Genomic DNA, 14,276 nt, shown 5'->3' with positions numbered 1-14,276 from the left:
GCGAGTGCTCCACAGTGTACTCGGTGAATGCTTTGTAACAAGGGCTGATGCATACTTAACAACCAATCTCCCAGAGGTGAGGTGATATCACGTGAAGACTAGAGCTTCTGATGGAGGAGCTTAGGGTTTGCCTAGTCCCTACAACCCTGAATGTCTGCATGCAGATAGAGGGAAAGTGTCTGATTGGCTCAGCAGAAGGGGAGACTGTCAAAAAGGAGAATCCCAATGTGTTTCTTGACAGAGGGATACCCAGTAAAAGCTGACTGCCTGAGAGACGCGTAAGGAGAAACTTGAGCTGCAGAGAGTGTCCTGGACTCTCAGAAGGTTCATGGGAGGAACCACGAGCATCCTAAATGAATGGACAGGTCCAGTCGCAGCTGCAATAGCCATGGTGATTGTGTTGGCACTGTCAGCCGGCAACTGTCTTGAGGGCAAGGCTGCAACTGCCTATGTAAATGTAACTGCTTGTTCAAAGGTAGAACTGACAAGGTAATTGTATCAGTCCATTTGGAGCATGTACCACTTTCTTCTTCAGCATCAACCAACAGCATCCATCTCAAAGCCAGATGGGGCTTCAGCAGCCGGGCCTGTACCTGCGCAAAAGCACAAGTGCTGCTGAATGACTGGGCTGAACCTAGGCTGCAGCGAGGCAAGAGGTGCAGGCTGACCCAAACCTCCATGACTGCTTCAGATGATTCCATCCAGCGACAGTAGGATTCTGCCTGCAAGGGGAGGACTTAGCTGGTGGATCCATGTTAGTGAAGCTCAAGAGACTCAGCGACTAACTATCCACTACACACCAGGAGTTAAGAACCTGCGAAATGCATGAACTGATTTTGCATTTGACTTGTGGTGCACTAGTATCTGCCACTGAGTCATGTTTCTTTCATAACTGAATAGGGGTGGAGAGGGAGGGCAGGTGCATCAATGGTCACCCGGGTGGAAGATAGCACGATGGGATCAGCTCTTCTGTAGCACCGGAAGGGAGAATCGCGACCAGGATCACAGCCTTCCATACTGGATAGAATTGTGGAGTATTTAGTACTGCTGTGAGATTAAACAGTACTTTATTTTTCTTAAAAGATAAGCACTGGGGTGGGCATTAAAGTTACTGGTTCTGTTGGTTGATTGTTGAGCCTTAAGCTTGTGCCCCACCTTACCTCCTTGAATAGGCTATGTCTGCTCTCCGTCTCTACCCTTAGAGTCAAGTGAAGAAGGGGGTTTCACTTGACCTAGTTTGCAGAGCCATAGTAGGGTGGACTCCAGGACACCAGTGTCTAACTACCTCAACCATAGTGGTTGGATGCCATGTCTACCCTGTGCCCCCAAAGCGGTGTATTGCTTAACACATGTTCAAATATCAAGTTTATTTATTTTTGTTTGATTAATTAAAATCTTACCAAACATAGCTAAAATGTCACCAAGGTTAAAAGTTATAAAACAATCAATCATTTAGGTTTATATCCAAAAACATTATTATATATAATATATATTAGCTCAATCCAATAGTAAATCAAATAAAAACCTCCAACTTTTTCCCTACAGCACAATTCATTAGTAAGTCTTCAGAATTTAAACATGCTATCAGGGCTTGCCTACATGTCCTTACTCCATGATTATTGAACAGTCTCTTAAGGGTAAGTTTTCAATCATATTCCAAATCCGGGCAAAGACATAATAAATGTATACTGTTTTCTTGTCTAGATTTACAGAGCCAGCATAGTTTGTTATCTTCTGTTCTCATCCATGGTGGTAAGTGACATAATCCTGGCAAGCAACCAAATCTAGCGTTGATAAAGATGTGTTTATTTTTCTTATTATTCTTGCACCTTTTTCCCCTTGAAACCATTTATGATTGGCCATGCATGATTTCTTTTTACAAGCATATCTTTATCCCTTATCAAGGAGAGATGGTTAGTAAGTTTATTAATTGTTTTTTGAAGCTTTCCTGTGTGATTGGGGTGCTCCAAATCAATGTTATACCAAATTCTTCTATCGCTGTATTTAGATAGGACCAGACATGTAATTTTCTGTTATATTTTACTTCTTGCCACAATAGACGAGACATTTGGTTATCTTGATCGTTTTTTATTCTATTCCAAACTTTTAGTGCTTGCCCTTTCCTTGCATATAGCTGATCATTTAACCCAAATTCCAACCTCACCTGCGCTTGTGAAGCATTCTTTGGCTGGGAGAATAAGATTTTGTACGTTTTAGCCACCGCACTATTAATGATCTCCGTATCTTTCCCGTTAATTGCCTCGCTACCACACGTTAAAGTAGGTAGTAGTTTTGCAGCGATTATTTTAAAAAAAGGGTGATAAGACATATCACCTATAGCTTTTTGAATAGTCCTAAATGCCGAAACAACGGTATTTGCTTTCCTTGTGATATCCAATTTTTGTGGTAGGAAGTTTCCATTGTCATTTAAAATTACACCAAGGTTTTATAGGAAACAACTTGTTCTAATTTGTTGTCTTCCAAAAACCATTTATATTTATGTTTAAGTTGTGTGTGTTTTTGTAATAACCATTACTTTGGTCTTAGCTTCATTTATTACCATACCATTTGCCTTTAAATACTTTAAAATGCCGTTGATTAATCTTTGCAATACAATTTTGGTATGACTTCAGAGTATAACATCTCTGCATACAACAAGTTGGATATCTGTTTGTCTGCTAACTTTGGAGGATGTGCATTAATTTCATTCAAAGTCGTAGAAAGATCAGCTAAAAATAAATTGAAAAGTAAGGGGGCCAGGACGCACCCTTGTTTAAGTCCACTAGACGTGGAAATCTTGTTTGTTAGTGTGCGTCCGTCGCCAATCCTCACCCTGACCCAAGTATCGGAGGGCAGAAACTTAATCATTTTTAACAATGTGTCAGGAATTCCTTGTTTTTTAAGTTTTGCCCTCAAAAGTTGTCTGTCAACACACTCAGAAGCAGATTTAAAATCCACGTTCAAATATATAAAAGCAGAGGTGTGGAATGTTGTGAAACATTTACTTGTCCAAGGGATGGAATGCTTTAAAAATCAACTTGCCCAATAAAAAATCCACTTGATCGTTTTGATGCCTTGCATCCAGGTGACAAATTTTTGTGACATTCTTATTACAGAAGTCCTTCAATAATAGCTTCTCCGATTATGCCAGGGCTCTTATTACACCATGGTGTGGTTTCTAGCAAGGCTTCTATTTTGCCACACTTAACAAATCTACATACAGAGGGCTGAAACTAGAGGTAGTTCCAGGGTTGGAATTCCCTGTGTGTCTGTTTACAGCTATAAATATATATTAAGAGTGCTCGCCAACTCCTCTCCACTCTCTTCAAATGCTAGAAAAAGTTGGAAATGTACTACTGACAATGGCAAGCTTTATACTTTTCCAGGGTGTTAAAAAGAAGTGTTGGGAAAGTGAACTGGATAAGAATGGATGTAGAGGCTCAGTTTAGTACTCTTAAACATTTAAGAATGTGGGTGTGCACAGACTCACTGTTAACAAACGCTTACTGCCTATTTTCAGACCACGTATGCAGATTTGTGGTAACGTTACAGAATCAGAGCCTTGCTAAAATAGATATTATATGAGACCTTGCAAAACCAGAGAAACTATTATAGCAGCCCTTATATAATAAGAACACTTCTACATTTTGTCACCACACTGCATGGTACCAAAATAGTCAAGTGTATTTTTTACAGGACAATGTGATTTCTGTAGCCTCCTTGCCCTTGGCCACGTACGTCTTACAAATGTCCACACCCTGGGGCATCAGAATGAGTATGTGGGCAGAGAGGGGTCTTCTCGCTGATCTGTGAATGAACCTTGCAGTTTTAAGTAGGAGTGTGGTGATGCTAGGCATGTATTGCAACCTCCCTCCCTCCATTCTCCTTTGCCTTCACACTTTCTCTTCGGTTCAACTCAGATTTGTTTTTTCAGATCCGAGCTGGGTGTTTCCTTAACTCATATGAACTCTATCAAAATAGTGAACTCCTAACTATGAAGATAGTATCCAACAGCAAAGAAAACTGTAACCATTCATATATCCATGTGTGTTTCAGTGCAAAAAACACAAGCAGCAATGAATTAATGTTCATTTATACATTTTTTATTTACTGAGACATTTAGCGACAACATATATGCCTCATATATATTTTATTCACCTAGTTTTACTAGCTTGATCTGTACAACTCTATTAGTAGTGTAGTTCCTTCTGAGAATTGAAAAGGCACCTTTTGGTTTATCTTTTACCTAATGATCAAGCTAATTTGAATATTTAAAGAAAATGCACTTGAAGACACTCCTCCTGTGAAAAATGCAAACGAGAAGAAACATCACCCTGCCTTTTCATGGACAGTCATCATGATCTCTTTCAATATTTTTTTTTCAATTTCATTTAGGATGATAAAAGAGACAAAAAAAGCTAAATATCTTTCCTTTGAATATGAATTAGGCTCATTCAGAATAATTTATCCAAGTTTCAACACTGCAATGTAATTGGATTAATGTTGTTCGTTCAGAAAAATAAGAGCTGGGAAATTTCATTATATGGCCTTGAGCATAATCTAAATGAAAACCCTCAAATGTTACTTGTTTAGCTTTTCTAAATAAGAAATTGATACATTTTGTTAAACTGAGAACAAAACATCTAATTGGAGACTTATGTATAGGTCCCTGTTTAGTCTTGGGCTGAGAAACTATTGTTTGTATATTTTCAAGAGATTTATGTATCAGTTTAAAAGACACAATATTATCCACAGGTCTTTAGATTCTGTGCTGTTTCAAATATGTATGATGTAAGTAGATGGTACTTCCTTACATGTGTCCTGATCTTAATTCCCCATTTGAAACATTCAAGGATGATGCTTTGCTTAGGTATCTCACTAACAAGCACACGATTCATCACCTGAAAGAGGTTGAAAATCCCAGCTGGTCCCACATCCAAGCATCAATGTGAGCTTCAGAAAATGCATCACTAGGCATCTTATGTAGGAGGTGGGAACTCTTTCATTCTACAGCCAATCTCTGTAGAAAAGGGTGCCAGGATTTGGGCTACATCAAAAGGGAAAAGTGGAATTGAGGCAGAGGGTTCTTCCCAGTGCTGAAGCTGTTTCACCACCCTGACGCATCTGAGGGTCTCCTCTAATCCGACGTTGAGACAAGGTAATTCTTGCCTAATCACCAGGGTCCGACTAACAGCTTTGAGAGCTGGACTGTGTCTTTGCTCTGCGTGCTACGCCTAATAATTGAGGGAGAGGTTGGATAACAGCATTGCACCTATTGATCTGGCAGCTTATTTCTCCACAGTCAGATGTGACATTTAGTGATAGACTTGTGGAAAGGCCTGTGGACAGGGGTTTAAACAAATCAATAGGACATGCCCCCTGGTCACTAATTTAGTGTTCCTCACTACTGAGTACCCTTGTAAACTATGTATAAGTGGCAGACTCTTTTACCTCAATGCTACTGCCCTTTCTGTGCTTCTTTTATGTTTGATGCCAGTGAAGTCTTTGCTGTACCTACTGTGTATAAGGGATGCTTGCACTATGCCTACGTATACTCCTCCAGTTGCATGCACGGGAAAGCTGGCAAGGCTGATACTGTATCTGCTCTGCCTGTGAGGGAATCTTGCAGTGCAGGTAAACCTCATGTGCCTGTCTTTCTATTGCAGAAACACGCACTGCAGAGGCCTGCGCTGTGCTGATTTAAAAAACGCATTGCCTTGCATTGCTACCGCATCCCACATGTGGACTGCCACTCTCATCACCGAAAGGGCTATCATGTGTGGTGATCTAACGTGAATACCTGTTTCATCAAACATGGGCTGATAGACTGCCCCACTCTATGTATGCTGTATGCTGTTCCATGACTATGAACCAAAATATGAACGACACACGAGAAAAGGCAACTGGTGAAGGTTGACTGACACATCACATAAATAAACAGCTGAAGAGAGGTGCCCCAAAGCTACTCTAAGTATATTATTCATTATTTACAAAAGCCCTGTTGGCAGCAGCTGTCTCTATCCCACACCTAAAATGTCTTAAGAGCCTGCATGCTAGCACCTCAAGACAAGCAGGGTTCTGAGGTCTGTCTTTGCCAGCAAGGCAAAAGAACACGTGGTGTGGCAGTAAAAGCGAACAATACATAAGGACTTTTGTCAGGGATTGCATGGGCATGCACAGTAGCCTGATATTGCATTTTGCTTTTAGACCTTTTTTTACGAAGGATTTTCCTTCTTATTTTTAGAGAACATCAACATATTTTTTATGGTGACATACTTGTGTTAGATAAATGTTTATTGCAGACACCTTAAATTGGATGCAAAACAAATTCTGCAGTTTTTTTGTGTATGTAGTCTTTTTGTGTGTTGACTTAAATACATTAGTAATATTAAAAATAACTCTCAAATATCTATACAGACCGGAACTGCATAATCGCCCAACAATAAAGGCACCTGTTAATATACAGTTACTGTTGAGCTATATGAAAACTAATAAAACTCTGTCATCCCTTTCCAAGAGAAACAATATTGTTAAAATGAGAACTGTAGATGAAAACCAACTCATATACATTGAACACATTTTTAAATGGGTATTAACTTACTGTTTGTGTTGTTATTTCTAGCATCTGAATTCTGGTCGGTGAGCACCCAGTCACCTATTTTAAAAGACAGGGTGTGTCAAAGAATGTAGTAAACCAGTTTATAAAATAACTTGCATTGAGTTTTGCATGTGCAGTCTTTGAGGATGGACCTCAGCTGTGAGATACATCACTTGTTCATTAGAAATGTACAAGAAAAAATACTTACTCATACCACAATTTAGGAACAGTGCAAAATTACAGAATGCTGGTTTTCAAAAAAGGAAAGACATGGAAACACTGACAGGAAGTGGAGATATATTTCTCTATACAACTTTATTCACATTTGATTAATGGCTTCACTCCAGTTCTCCCAAGGAATAATATTGTGTTCACTAATCTTGTCTGCATTCCATTTGTTTGTCAAAATATACTTTTCATGTGGAAAAATATATGTGTTTCTGGCAATTAAGGAATTTATTTGAGCTACTGGAGGACTAAAATCCTCTCAGAAACATTAGAAATTAGACCATAATTGTAAATAAAAGGCTAGCTAGGTTTAGAGAATATAATGTGTTGAATTATTTGATTAGTAAAACAATTGTTTGTATAATATTTTGCTTATTAACAGAACTGTGGAGTAGCAGAATCTTGCAGCGTACAGTCAGAATTGGCCTGTTTCTGAATGACTTAATCTTGTTTATATCAAATCATACTCAAAATCAAACTCTCTTATTCTCAGTATGTAAACAAGAATCAGTGGAGATCAAGCAGGTATTTCTAACCATTTATCAAATATCAATGCCAAGAAATCCAAAGGGTGATTTTGAAAATCTCCTAAACTTGAGCACTTTTCTATTTTCAATGTTTAATATCAAGGAAGCACATTTGCGTGAGTGACTTTAAGTTCTCTTTACTAAAAACCTTAAAAATGGTATCCTTTTCACTAACACAATATCGAGGTAAACAAAACCGTTTGACACAAATATTGTGTGCCAAAATATCATGTCCCTATGCTTTAAATGGTAAGTGCAAAAATATCGGAAAAAAAATATTGTTGACACTCATATGGTCAAATAATATATATAAATATCTACTTTTTAATATAGTTTAAAGTGGTAATGTTAAATATTTTAATATATAAATGTAATATAATGTAAATTACATACATTCCACCAATACGTAATACTATATAATTACATAAACACACAAAAACATATATATGCATATATATATATATGTTTGTGTTTATATAAACATATGTGTAATATATTATGTATATAGTGAAGCATAATTATCACAATTATTTTTTTTACATTAGCTGCATTACATTAATTTTGGAATATTTAACATTTATTAATGTGAAAATATATATATATATATATATATATTAAATGTATATAGATAGATAGATAGATAGATAGATAGATGATGTACGCACAACAAAACCATACAAATTATAAACAATTCAATAACAAAAGTATAATAATTAATTCAGAACATATATATGCTTTTAACTATATTTGTAGCTTGGATAACGATAAAATCTGCAACTCAGTTATTGTTTTTATACAAATGGCATTCAGGAGAAGAAAGGATAATTACCATTTAGAAGCCTTAACATAAGAAAGCAAGTAGGCTTTTTAATACTTGGAAAGGGTTCATATACTCCTGATTGAAATCTATTATTATATTGCAGCTATGCACTTTACCACTTTATGGCCCTGCTCACTTATCATATTTCCTGATGAAGTATTATATATGCTACGCATTATGTTTTGTGAATTGTGAGCTTAAACACATATAAACACCACTTTTTAAGGGAAGCAATGTATTGCTATACCTTCCTAATCAGAGTTTAATTATGTACTGAATTGTTTTCAAGAAGTGCATGCTATTATTGTTTATAGATTGACTGTAATTGCATATGGAGTAGTTATAAGTACAGAAAAGTATGGATGGAGTATTAACATGCAATGGAATGACTTAGAATGTTTAAAGCGTTTAACAATGATGTTCATTTTAATTGTTTTTATATAGAATGCTTTTATGGTTGTACAATGTATACCGAATAAAGCTTGATTGATTGATAAAAAATAAATAAAATCAGAAAATAAATTAAATATTACAAACTTAAAACCCTGAAAAGCACATTAACTAAAAATACTATAAAAAGTAGGGAAAGCACTTAACTTGGGTGAGGTTAAATTTACTATTCCCACTCCAGTCTGTACAACAGTAGGAAATGTGTTGGGCATCGGAGAGATAAGATATACTATTCCCACCCCTGTCTGGTCTATAGTACGAAAAGTGTTGGACTTCGGAGGAATTCAATTTACTATTCCCCCTCCAATCTGTGCAACAGTAGGGAAAGTGTTGGACTTCGGAGGTGGGAGGATGTACTATTCCCATTCTAGTCTGTGCATCGGTAGAATAAGCATTGTACTTCAGAGGGTTTATATTTACCATTTCCACTCCATTCCGTACACCAGTAGGGAAAGCGTTGGACTTTGGAAGTGTTAAAACTACTATTCCCACTCCAGTCTGTGCAACAGTAGGTAAAGTACTGGACTTCGGGCTGGTAAACATTTACTATTCCCACTCCAGTCTGTACAACAGTAGGGAAAGTGTTGCACTTTGGAGGGGTAAGATTTGCTATTCCCACTCCAGTCTATGCAACAGCAGGAAAAGCGCAGGACTTCGTACAGGTACCATTTACTATTCGCAATACAGTCTGTACAACAGTAGGGAAAGTGTTGGGAGTTTGCGGCAGGAGGTTTAAGATTCCCACTCCAGTCTTTACAACAGTGGCGAAAGCGTGGACTTCAAAGGGGTAAGGTTTACTATTCCCATTCCACTCTGTGCTACAGTAGGGACAATATTGGACTTCGGAGGAGTAAGAGTCACGATTCCCACTCCAGTCTGTGCTACAGTAGGGAAAGTGATGAAGATGTGGCCCAGCTGTGTGCCACACACCGAAACGCGCGTCGGCGTTTGAAGCTTGGCCCGTATTCATCGGATTGTGTTTCCTTACCATCTCACAAACGCATGGGATCTGAGTCATCCTATCATCAGTTGGCATTTATATCATGCTGAGTGAAGTGTGATGTTTTATGATTGATGAATGTCATGATGAATGTGATTGGTAGTATGAATGAAGTGATGTGTGGGACAATTTTTGGATGTTGATGAAGCTTATTTATGATATATGTGTAGATTGTTTTATCCCTTTTTTTGATATGATAGAAATAATAAAAATTGCTATTTTTTCTAAAATTGATTGTGGTCTTATGGCATAATCTATATGTCAGGGTCAGCTTCAGTTAACGACAAATAATTTTGGGACTCCAGTGTAGGGCCCTTACTATTTTGAAATCTAGGCAGTGGCTTTTGTTGTTTTATCACCTGTTTTGTGTTTTAAACTTGTAGTTTTCCCTGCCCATGATTGCTTCCATTGAACGTGTTGAATTGTGGGATTTGCAGTCCAAACTCTGTAGTTTATCCCTCTCATTCCTGGTGACAATTCAGTTGTCGCTCCAAATTTCTCATTTGCTCTGAGCTAAGACCTGTATGTTAAAACAGTGCACTCCCAGACACCATTTTGTGACTGTGCACTTCATTTTTTGGCCAGGAGAGGGAGTAAAGTTTTATTCAAACAGTATTGTTAGATTTCAAGTTAGTGAGGCCTATACCTGCACAAGTCCAAAGTGTGGAATGAGCCTGTCTGTCTCCTAGGAGATTCTGAACAGGAGGAGCTGCTTCCAACTCCCTGGCCAGCAAACCTTGGCTGAGGTCGCTAGGAACTTATATGGTCTGCTAGTGGTTGGTAAATGTGTACACTGATCGGTGATTGTATCTGGTGTTTCTATTGGATTAGGGTTAGTGTCCTTATTGGTTGGGTATTTGAGGGTTCTGATTGGTTTCTGGGTCTGTGATTCAATCAATGTAGGGTTGAGACTAGGACTAGGGTTAGGATTTCTATTGGAAGTAGGGACTAGGGTTTCCTATGTTATTGGCTGTTGGGAGTAGGGTGTTGACTAGGGCTAAGGTTAGACCTTTAATTGGAAGTAGAGATTAGGGCTTCTGGTGTGATTGGTTGCTGGACTAGTTGTGAGACTAAGAGTAGGGTTAGGCTTTCTATTGGAAGTAGGGACTAGGGCTTCCTGTGCCATTGGTAGCTTGGACTTGGGTTGGGGCTACTGGTAGGGCTAGGGCCTCTATTGGACGTAGAGATCAGGGTTTTTTAAAAGATTGGGTGCTTGGACTAGGGCTAAGATTGGCTGTAATGTCCTGGTCTCCTATTGGTTCTAGGTTTTAGGGCTAGTGTTGTGATTGGATAGTGTTAGTGCTAGGGTTCCCAATTGGCTGAAGGGGTCACCTGATTACTAGGGCTATAAAAGGCCAGGGTTAGGGCGTCTCAGCCTGGGCGCCGAGGCTAGGGGCAGAGAGGACAAGGACAGTTGCCTGTTTGAGCCTGAAATGCTGCCCATTTTCCCATTTAGCAATACCCAGCCCACACCATTCACATCCACAAATTTATGGTACTTATGGATCTATATATTTATCACCTTCCTCTAATTTAGCATTTCCAATGCACTACCCTATTTCTCAGCCTATACTTTGCTCAATATATCTTCTAGCCCAACCTTCGGACTCATCTCAAACTGCTTTCTACTACTCTTTCCAATGCACTAGCCTATCTCTCATCCTATACATCTATCAATATATCCTCTACATACACTTTCATTTACCCCAAACCCCATACCACTACTATGATCCCCAAAATAACCCTTTCTAGACTCTCTTCTACTCTACCCTCCTTGCATCATCTGACACCTCTTTTACTATACCGATCCCCTAAAACAACCCTTTCTAAACTCTTCCCTCTGACTCCTCCCCTCAAAAACTCCTTTTTACTCATCCAAAAACAACCCCCTTCTGCTAAAAACACACAAAAAACATCTTTCACTCTTTTATCCCGACACTATCATTTTCAATCAAAATTAACAGCCTAACATGTTGACTTCTCAAATTCCATATTCAACTATACTAATTCACCACTAATCCTTTATGGGTTCCGGAGTGGCGTGCTACTCACCAGAAAAGTGCTTCAACGCCCATCAGGGGTAACAAGTGCTATATGAATGGAAACCTTTCTTTCCCTTTTATCCCTACGCTATCCTTCTCACTCCAAATAACTCACTAATATCCACCACTGAAATAACATCATATTTCACCATATTAATTCACCACTCATCCTTTATGGGCTCCCTGAATAGCGTGGGCCAACACCCCATCAGGGGTAACAAGCGCTATATAAATACAAACCTTTTTCCTCCTCTATCCTTCTGCTATCATTCCAAATCCAAGTAACTGACAAACCTATCCACCACTTAAAATGTACTTCCATGTTTCACTATACTAATTCAACACTAATCCTCCATGGGTCCCGGAGTAGCATGCTACTCGCTGAAAAAGCGCTTTGATGCCTCGTCAGGGGTAGTAAGCGCTATATAAATGCATTTACAATACAATACACTTATCACATAATTAATAATCAATTAAAATATTAGCGATTTTTTAAAACAAATCATATTTAATTATGACTTAATTAACTTCCCTCACTAAACCCCTACAAACCTAGCATCCCATACCTAAATTAAATCTAAAATAAATCAATACAAAATAATGTGCACAATTAATATCAATCACATATTTACATAAAAATTATTCATTCATTAATATTTATTTAATACTTAATTAGCTTCTCACTTAACCCCCTACAATCCCACCACAACACTATAAATTACTATTTGCAATTAAATTAAAACATCCAAATCACTTAAAGTATCAAACTATATTTCAAAGAAGTATAATAACAATTATGCAAACAATAACACATAAAATTAATATATACACTAAAACACATAAAAAAACTCAAACATGATATTTTAAACAATAACATTATTGAAAATTGTATTAAAAACAACAATATTCCAAACAACGATATTACTTACTAATAAAATGATATTCTTGAGAAAATATTTCTAAATCACAATATTTCTGTAACATGATATTTTTGGGGGGGATATTTCTGCCTCCCAATATTAGAAACTCAATATTTTGTCTAAATACTGCTCACCTTAATGCCAGGTCTTTTCATGCATTTGTGGCTAAACTCATGTAAAAATGCCTGACTGTTGTTAAGCTCCACTACTAGGCGAGAGACTAATGTAGACTTTGACAGTAGAGGTAATTGTCATTGACTTGATACCTCTAATTAGGCTGATTTTACTTGGATTTTTACTTCTTACTTGTGATCAAGGGTAAACTCGTCATCCATGCACCTGGGCAGTCCCCTGGAGGGCTGCAGACTGTTTGACTGGCCCTTCAACTCTGAAAGTAGATTCTGATACAGTCAAAACCCAATGCCCACTGGTTCCCTCGTGGCAAGCTCATGCACAATTCAAGGCAACTATGGCTTATTAGAGTGACATACCTCAACAACATATCTGATCAAGGAATACACACTCTGTAGAAGTAGTATTTACAACTGGGTACATGTGCTGAGATGTAGCCCTAGCTGCCAACAGCTCCCAGAGTAAGGACAGAAATCATGAGGGGACTGTAGGGCCATGTGATTGCCATTTAATTGTCAAAATAATGTCAGCAACTCTCTAAGACAGGCAAGTGTTCAGCAGGGCTCAAGTAAGAAAGGAGTGGAAAGGAAGGAGGGTGTGTGATGCTTGCAGAGACACTTACCATACTGGGGCATACAGAGACTGACTTACAGTAAAACTGCATTACATAAAGGAGCAAAATGTGGAAATTGGCATACTTTTACCAATATGTTATAGACTATTACTAAGGTATTTAAACAAATGTATGGCACCATCACTAAGCTACCTTTTACATCCCCTCTTCCGTTTATGGAATGCACCATTGCAAAAACCAGTTACCTGGCCTAAAATTATATATTAAAGATTGTGGGAAATGTAGAAACTGGTTAGAAAAGGTGCTTTAGAAAAGAGGGCAAACTGTGTTAAAGGGCAGTGTATGTGTGTTCTCTCTCAGTAATGCAGCACTAGTGAGCAAGGTAACATGATTTCTCACAATATGTGAAGCACATTGCTGAACTGGGTTCCACATTTCCCCACAATAATGAAATACCATTTCTAAGACAGTTAAATTGGTCTAGAAATTTCGTGTTACATATTAGGTAAATATGGAAGCAGACTCTCAATGTGTGCTTTACACACTTTTGCAATATGGCCATCGGGATTATGACTAAACTAATGTAAGACATTATGGTCTAAGGCCTGAGCCAACGAGATCAATAACCGAGGGTAACAAGTAACCTGTATCTATCCTAACACCTAGAGTAGCCAACTAGTATTGGAATATCTAATTAGTTCCCCATTAGTTCCCCATGACTGCTGACTATAAAACCCTATTGGGTTTTTAGTCAATACATTTTATGAAAATGTGCTATAAATTGCATAATTTGACCCCATTTTTTTTTCTGCAATACATTCTGTACATTCGATTACAAAAAACTTAGACAGTGCATCAATTCTCAAGACAGCAGTTACATCTTAGGGGTCTCATCTAGTTAGACACGTCCCCGAGCACACCACATCTCTACACCTCTCCGTCTTCATCTTCTGAACTATCGAGCTCTTCTTCTGGCAGCAAATCG

The 14,276-nt window shown here is 38.1% G+C and overlaps 1 protein-coding gene across 2 annotated transcripts in view; it reads right to left on the bottom strand.

Moving 5' to 3' along the window:
• LOC144792068 (uncharacterized) overlaps window positions 1–14,276 on the bottom strand; it is a 211,900-nt gene that overhangs the window by 36,349 nt on the left and 161,275 nt on the right. For both annotated transcript variants that reach the window (XM_078666915.1, XM_078666916.1), the window contains exon 14: window positions 6,602–6,655. In XM_078666915.1, coding sequence (XP_078523041.1) covers window positions 6,602–6,655 — 54 coding nt within the window. The remainder of the gene's footprint in view (window positions 1–6,601; window positions 6,656–14,276) is intronic.

Source organism: Lissotriton helveticus, chromosome 11 (genome assembly GCF_964261635.1).
Source record: "Lissotriton helveticus chromosome 11, aLisHel1.1, whole genome shotgun sequence".
Classification (NCBI taxonomy): Eukaryota; Metazoa; Chordata; class Amphibia; order Caudata; family Salamandridae; genus Lissotriton; species Lissotriton helveticus.
Note: the sequence above shows the minus strand (reverse complement) of the source record. Positions and strands in the feature narration are given on the sequence as shown.